Source organism: Chanodichthys erythropterus, chromosome 4 (assembly GCF_024489055.1).
Source record: "Chanodichthys erythropterus isolate Z2021 chromosome 4, ASM2448905v1, whole genome shotgun sequence".
Lineage (NCBI taxonomy): Eukaryota > Metazoa > Chordata > Actinopteri > Cypriniformes > Xenocyprididae > Chanodichthys > Chanodichthys erythropterus.
In genome coordinates this window covers 24,744,896-24,753,514 of record NC_090224.1, presented here as the reverse complement: position 1 = coordinate 24,753,514, position 8,619 = coordinate 24,744,896, and the positions used below count along the sequence as shown (strand labels likewise).

General features: G+C 39.3%; 1 protein-coding gene across 1 annotated transcript in view; it reads right to left on the bottom strand.

Annotated features, from left to right (window-relative positions):
• Positions 1 to 8,619, bottom strand: part of LOC137018291 (connector enhancer of kinase suppressor of ras 3-like) — a 66,508-nt gene that overhangs the window by 7,727 nt on the left and 50,162 nt on the right. Inside the window, exons 18-21 of the mRNA XM_067382895.1 lie at positions 7,149 to 7,222; positions 3,484 to 3,555; positions 403 to 464; positions 162 to 256 (exon numbers count right to left, since the gene is read on the bottom strand). Of these exons, the coding sequence (XP_067238996.1) occupies positions 162 to 256; positions 403 to 464; positions 3,484 to 3,555; positions 7,149 to 7,222 (303 nt within the window). The remainder of the gene's footprint in view (positions 1 to 161; positions 257 to 402; positions 465 to 3,483; positions 3,556 to 7,148; positions 7,223 to 8,619) is intronic.

Below are 8,619 nucleotides of genomic sequence, written 5' to 3'. Positions count from 1 at the left end.
GCATATATCTGGCCCATTTTCACCAGGCATTAATACATAAACAGGAACTTATTGGGACTTACAGGAACCACAATGAATAGAGGAGTTAAAGCCTGTCGTTTAACACTTTTATGGTTAGCAGTCTTAATATTTACATGTCTGGACAGAGTGTGGTTACTCACATGCAGAGAACCGGGGGTCAGCTGATCCATGTACTCCACCGACACCTCAGCTGTGTCTGCTTCATCATCATCATCGCTCTCCTCACTGTAGCACTCTATATTCACAAAATCAGAGTCTCAATATGATAATTCAGCTATTAAAGTGTCAGGGTTGGCTTTGCTGAAAGACGTGACATGGACTGAATTAGAAGATCAGTGTTAACCGGGCTTTCGTATGGGCGTGTGGTGTGAGAATCTTTACCTCCGTTGGTTGAGTCTGTGGGCCCGGGTTCATTTGAAGCCTGGGTGAGTTTAGCCAGCCATCTAGGTTAAAAATAAATTAATTACAGTAAACCTACCCTTATCAGATCTGTGGAATGATCGTGATGGATCATTATGTAAGTCCTTTGCCTACGCAGTTTAATAGCAACACACCCACAGTTTTCTCTCAATGTTTTCCACTCACAGGTTTATTTTAGTATGTTCAACAAAGCCTGACAGGAAAGTTTTACAAAAGAAGAGATTTTGTCAACATTTACTCACACTTGAGTCATTTCAAAACCCGTATTATTTTTTCCTTCCATGCAACACAAAAGGCGATATTTTGAAGAATCTTGACTAGTGTAGTTACTGTATTTATTACTGTATAAATAATATTTTTGTTCCCAGTATAATTTACAGCATTATCTGGGAGAGAATTTCTTAAATATATACACTTCCTTTCAAAAGTCTGGGGGTCATTTTTTTTTTAAAGAAATTACAACTTTTATTCAAGGATGCATTCAATTCATCAAAACTGACAGTAATGTTATGTTACAAAAAATATTTTAAGTAAATGTGTTTTCCACAAAAATATTAAGCAGCACAACTGTTTTCAACTGTGATAATGAAAGGAAATTCAGCACATCAGCAAATTGGAATAATTTCTGAGGGATCATGTGACACTGAAGACTGGAGTAATGATGCTGAAAATCAACTTTGCATCACAGTAATAAATTACATTTTAAAATATAATAAAACTGAAAAAAAGTTATTTTAAATTGTAATATACATTTACCAATATTACTGTTTTTTCACTTTTGATCAAATAAAAGCAGCCTTGGTGAGCATAAGAGACTTCTTTTAATTAAAAAACAAAAAAATAAAAAAAATAAAAAATCTTATTGACCCCCAAATTTTGTATGGCAGTGTAGCAAAAATGATACAATAATCAGATAAATAAATCAGAATTGACATTCAAATTAATTCAACTCAAATCAGGAAATCTGTATTGATATGCCCTAACTGGTTTATGCCAAGTTTAAATACAAGCATATGCAAATGAGACTTATTTGCTGAAAAATTTCCCACCCTCTGTAGTTCATAACTGATCAGCTTTGTGCAAGGAACAGATAAATATTTATTGTATGCCTATAGAAGACTTGGAATACAGCACAAGTATATGAACTACTTTTATGGTAGATTTTTTTATTTTTTATTTTTCGTCATTCGTCTCCATGGATTTTCACTGTATGCAAAAGAGAAGTGATCATTCTCCCTAACATCTCCATTTGTGTTTCACAGCAGTAGAAAAACTAGAGGTTTGGACAACAAATGGGTGAGTAAATGATGGCGATTTTAATTTCATGTTTCCCCTTTTCCACCAGCACAGATCCAGTGTGTGTTCCCGGCCTGTGTCCGTTCTCGAACCGTTCTGTGCATTTCCACAGCACTCATTCTGTGGAAACGACAACAGTTTTGGTTGCTAGCTATGGTGTTAACACCTCTTCAGAAAAACACAAAAAGTCTGTTCAGCAGTGGTCTACAGAGGAAATGTGCACTCTACTGTTTATTTGGTCTTCACCGGAGATTCAAATACATTCTCTCGGTCAAAAAAAAAAAAAATGAAAAGTGATGTGTAGCCAAGTATGGCGTCCTATACTTGGAAATTGTGATCTGCTTTTCACTCATCCAAGTGCACATACTATTAGTAGAACTGAACACACACACACACACACACTCTGTGAAAACGTGGGCAGCTACTTTTGCTGCGGCACCTATGGAGTGATTGGAGGTTAGGTGCCTTGCTCAAGGGCACCTCAGTCGTGGGTAATGACAGTGGAAGAGAGCGCCGTTCATTCACTCCTCCCACCAACATTTCATACCGATACTGAGACTTGAACCCGCAAACTTTGGGTTACAAGTCAGACTGTCTAGCCATTAGGCCACAACTGCCCCCCATAAAACATATTGTTGTTTCATGTAAACAACACGTAGCAAAGAAACCAGTCATCATTGTTCATTTCTTAGGTCTGTGGGAAACTCTTGGCCGGTTCACAATAGGCTCCAGTTAGCCTGGCTAAGAACTAGCCAAGAGCCGCGTTACGCACAAGAACGCGAATGATTTGGTGGAAAAGGGGCATTTGTGAATTTTTCTTATAGGATGCTTTCACACTAGCACTTTTGCACCTGGGTTCGATTGAGTTTTGTTCGTTTGGATGATGAGAGTGCAGTTTTCCAAAACTCTGTATCCAGGTCTGCATAAAAAGGTTGGTCTGGGGTATGGTTTGCTGCTGATATGAACACAATGATGCTAAATCATGCTAAACTGCTATTGATTATTTCGATAAAATTGTGTGTGTGTTCTCATTTACTTTCTCTCTGCTTGCATTGCATCAGTCCTGCTTGTCAGGAATGTATATATAATTTCTGCTCACATTCAATAGAAATGGATTCCTGTGTTCTTTAGAACATTTACTGTACATTCGCAGCAGATAGATGCAAGTGCCGATTTGAACAAAACCAAAGGTTCAAAAACCAAAATATGAAAGTGAGGTGAGCAACGCTATGCATTTTGCCACCTTCTGCTGCTTTGTCATTAGATGCAAAAGCACCACGGTTTGGACCCAATTGATATAATGTGAAAACAATCCAGCAGGGGCAGGGGAGTGATCAAACTCAGGTTGGGATGAGCAAATTGAACTAAGTGTGAAAGCACCATTAAATTAATCTTTGGACACATGATACCAGATAAACCTCAGTTGTATTTTTAGTACTGGAGGTCTGCAAAACCCTGCATTTACAAATCCTTGCCAAATGTGCTTAATTGCATAGTGCGCCGCAGACAGCTTTAGTCACAGCTAGGTGTCAAAGCAGCCTGCTTCATTGCAATGCAAACATGTCACCAAACTAAAAACCAGACCACATGCGTCACATGTATGCGAAAGTGCTACATGATTAAAAAAAGTATTTTTTTTGTTTTGTTTTTTTTACTATAGCATCAGCAAGTACTGTATCTGTCACCACACTTATACACACACACACACACACACAAGAAATTCATTTTATGTCTTTCCACACTCACTTGTTCATGTCTTTCATGTTCTCAGCAGCAAAGTAGAGTGTCACCATGTGGAGGTGGCTTGCTTTCATTGCACTGGAAAATAAGAATGCAAATAAAAACATACACAACCCCAGCAGTTCTCAAGGATGATATCTTTGTGGTTATATGATGTAGCAGAAGCATTACACAAACGAACATGTATACAACACCAAAGTTTGTCACTTTGCCTAATCTACATCCAATCATAATGATCAAAGTAAAGCACCGTTACTGTATGTCTTTAAGAAGGAAGTCTCTACACAGTGGCTCAGACCACACACTTCGAGCAGACAGTTTCCTGTGTTATGAGCGCGGATTAAGTGGGGTACAGGAGACATACTTCCAGTGCAAAAAAAAAAAAAAATCTGATTTAAAGTTTGACACAAGTTTGACAAACCCAGGGTTCCAGTTGCATTTTGCAACCTTTTTTCCCACCAGTGCCACTAAATTTTTTTATAGGTCACACTGGTGTGGTGCACCACCACGTTGCCCATCTGATGAGAGTTGCCATTTCTGTTGCACATAATGCATATGAGAAACATCAACGGAATGAAAGCGGAACGCAACCACTCTACCATTTGAGATGCAAAGCGCAGACCGTTTATCAGCTTGGACAATAATAAAGAAGGTTCAGAAGGTTTTCGTGCGCTGATCTAGATCACATGACACTGTTACTGCAGAGCGCTGGGAGATCCAATGAGAAAGCACTGAACATGCTACAGAATAATAACGTCGTAGCGAGATCTAGCGGGAAGCATTTTAATTCGGTGAAGTATTCTCTGCTATAAACTACAGGTAACAGATCAAACAGCGCTGATGTGGAAACCAGGAGAAATATTTTGCCATGAATGCAAAAGTTATATAAAGGCTCTCCAGTGAGTAACACTAACTGAGGAGCCCTTATTGGCTTATTAGTCACTCCCTATTATATGGGGAAAAGTAGGAAAAGTCTCATGAAAAACAAAAACTGTCAAATTGTGACTCAATTACATGGAAAGCAAGTAAAGAGCACTCATTTTATAATCACTGAAGCTGTTGGTCAATAAAGTATGGTACATTTATTAAGAGTAGAATATTTACATTTTTCTCCTATAAAAATTACCTTCTGTAGATCTTAGTGGCACCAGTGCCACTGCTCTCAAACGTTAGTCTGGAGCCCTGATAACCATTTTACATTCTCTAAAGAAAATATGAGTACAACATTGATTTTTTTTTTTTTTTTTTTTTTTGCACTAGGTTAGCTATTGGTTTCCAAAAGCATTTAGTGTGTTGCTAGGGTGTCCTAGCTGCTATGCCGTTGCTAGGGTGTTGCTGTTCCTAAGGTGTTTCTTAATGTGTGAGCACATTTACCATTGTTTGGCAGGTTTACAGGCAAAATCTAGTCATTTCAATAGGAACGTACGCAATTTGTAATTTTATGTGAGGGAAAAAGCTTTCATAATGCAGATTTAACAACAGGGACAAGTTGGTGACATGGATTCATCATCATATTGACCAAGAAGAAAACTGCATGATTTTAAAGTGACTTCTGTTTGAGCAGTGCTTCAGACTAACACATATACACACCGATCAGGCATAACATTATGACCACCTAATATTGTGTTGGTCCCCTTTTTGCTGCCAAAACAGCCCTGACCCATCGAGGCATGGACTCCACTAGACCCCTAAAGGTGTGCTGTGGTATCTGGCACCAAGATGTTAACAGGAGATCTTTAAGTCCTGTCAGTTGCGAGGTGGGGCCTCCTGTTTTGAACTTCGATCGGTTTTGAACTTGTTTGTTCAGCACATCCCACACATGCTCAATTGGATTGAGATCTGGGGAATTTCGAGGCCAAGTCAACACCTCAAACTCTTTGTTGTGCTCCTCAAACCATTTTTGTTTTGTGACAGGGAGCATTATCCTGCTGAAAGAGGCCACAGCCACCAGGGAATACCGTTTCCATGAAAGAGTGTTCAAGTTCTGCAACAATGTTTAGGTAGGTGGTACGTGTCAAAGTAACATCCACATGGATGGCACCAAGTTTTCGCAGTAGAACATTGCCCAAAGCGTCGCACTGCCTCTGCCGGCTTGCCTTCTTCCCATAGTGCATCCTGGTGCCATGTGTTCCCCAGGTAAGTGACAGACACACACCCAGACATCCACGTGATGTAAAAGAAAACCTGATTCATCAGACCAGGCCACCTTCTTCCATTGCTCCGTGGTCCAGTTCTGATGCTCACATGTCCACTGTTGGTGCTTTCGGCAGTGGACAGGGGTCAGCACGGGCACCCTGACTGGTCTGCGGCTATGCAGCTTCATACACAACAAACTGCGATGCACTATGTATTCTGACACTTTTCTATCAGAACCAGCATTAACATCTTGAGCAATTTGAGCTACAGTAGCTCATCTGTTGGATCAGACCGCATGGGCCAGCCTTCGCTCCCCATGTGCATCAAAGAGCCTTGGTCGCCTATGTCCCTGTTGCCGGTTTTGGAGATGCTCTGACTCTCTTGATGCTCGTCTAGCCATCCCAATTTGGCCATTGTTAAACTCCCTCAAATCTTTACGTTTGCCCATTTTTCCTGCTTCTAACACATCAGCTTTGAGGATGAAATGTTCACTTGCTGCTTAATATATCCCACCCACTAACAGGTGCCATGATGAAGAGAAAATCAGTGTTATTCACTTCACCTGTCAGTGGTCAATGTTATGCCTGATCGGTGTTATATATATATATATATATTAGATACTTAAGCACTGCTTAGTTATTATGGTGTTGCTATGCAGTTGTTTCATGGTTGAACAGTTGTAAAGTTGTTCTATGTGGGTGCCAAGAAGGTCATATGAAGTTGTTTGGGTCTTGCAGGTGGATTCTAGGGCATTGCTATACGATAGCTATGATATGCTAAGTAGTTGCCAGGCTGTTTTTTATGCTCTTACTAGAGTGGTTGCTATGCAGTTCCTAAGGTTCTCTGGGTGGCTGCTGGTGTTCTGGCTGATTTCTAGGACAAATCTACGTGGTTTGATAGACCATAGCGAGTATGTTCTGGGTGGTTGGTAGGATGTTGCTAGGATGTTCTGGGAGGTTGCAAAGATCTTCTGGGAGGTTGCAAAGATCTTCTGTTTGGATACCAAGGAGTGTCTATGAAGCTGACTGGGTGTTGCATGTGGTTCCTAAGGTGGTCTGAGCGTTTTAAAATGTGTTGTTAATGTTGCTACGGTATTCTGGGTGGTTCTTAAGGCGTCAGTAGGGGGTTCCTATGGCATTGCTATATTGGTGGTGGCTTGCTTGCCCGGGGGAAAAGAGCTCACTATCACTTTATGATATTCTGGTCACTTTCTGGTAATATTTGTTCATTTTATCATCCCCAAGTGAAAAACAAATAATAAAAGTAGTAATGTTTTTGGGTATATTTCATTTGCATGGGGCGAGTTTCGCACCAGAGTAATACTCATGGTTAGGGATTTGACCAAGTATTATATGTTGCCAAGTATGAGCAATATTTGTAGCCATGCTTGGTGTAGCAAACAGCACTTACTGAACAGGCTGTAATTTCAGAAAGACAGATACGATGCAGTGACACGACACAAATAGGCATGTGGTCAATTTTTTTTTAAACCACAGGCAGTCAAAAACCTCTCTAAAGATGGAAGACAAACTCACAACTTCTTCTTGCATTCGGTAGCCTGTTCTACGGTGAAGTCTCTCATGTTGATGTAGCCTTCGGCCTTCTCTGCCTGAAAGGAAATGGAGAAAATTTGTCTCTAGAAAAGCCCTGTTGCACGAAGCTGGTTTCAGTGGCTACCCAAGTTTGAGTTTAATTTGAGCAAACTCTGGTTTTCAGGCATTAAAACAAAAGAAGTGTATGATAAAGATATAGTTCTAAACATCTTTAGATTTATATCAAGTATAAAAGGATAGCAGAGTCCACACCACAACTATAATGAGAAACCTTTTCTTTGGAATCACTGTCAGAACGCACTTAGAATAAACAAAGTTACAGTATTGTTTGCTGGTGTGGATGCCATTATAGTATCGTTATGGTTATCTTTATAGTTATCGTGGTGTGAACGGGCCTTAAGAGTGTCGCTCAAGCTACTGGGTTTTATGTTTGTGACGAGATCTCATGCCACAAGATTTTTTGTCGAGGTGAAAAGCTGTCTCATGATATTGCCATGATGGAGCATGAGGATGAAATTAGTATAGAACATGCCACCGCTACGTTTACATTATATGTACATTTACATTTTGCTTTTCATAGAAATAACCATTTAATTTCTTGCATTTAATTAAGAGGATTCGTTGCACAAGAGCCCAAGTCTGGCAAATATCTTATCTTGTAGAATGCGTGCTCAGTACCACTAGTGCACATCCAAACGTGATTCCACATTTTGAAAGCGACTCCATGATGCAAATATCTCCCAATAAGAAAGCTTTCTTAGGCTGGACTGTGCAGTTATAAACATCTCTTAGCTCTTTATCATGCTTGAAGAAAAAGTTGGTCTCTATTTGCACTTTGAACATTGAGAGAGTACTTTGATTATGGTTGCAATTATTGTTTGCACTTAAAAAGACAGAGAAAACTTGTTCATTTTTATTTATATTGTTTTGTGTTTTAAAATTTGTGGAAAGGAGTTCATTTAGGAGGTCAAAAGTTGTAGAAGCTCATAAATGATGGCAAAACATTTACAGAACCTGAGTATTGTTGTCTTTTACTGCATATGATAATTCATACTTGGAAAGTAGAAATGACATGCATTCTAAGATGATTAATTTACACATTTCAAATGCAACTGCAGACTATTTTTCTAGTCATGCATTTCATCATTGAGGAGTTCATCATTCTCGTCATGAACTCAATGTCGTGTCTCGTGAGCTGTCTCATCACATCCCTACTGGGTCTGGCATTTACTTTTTGGCTTTTTACAGTGATTAGCAACTCTCTCGGTTCATGGGCATCTAAAATAAATGCAGTCTTTTGATGATGATGTCAAAGACTGTTGAAATCACTATCAATTTTTTATATGATTTTAGAATGGATTCTTGTTCCTTTTAGACTGAATGACCTCTAACAAACTGCATATTCGGTACAAAAAAAACCGTAAGAAAATACAGCCAATACTTATTTGAAAAT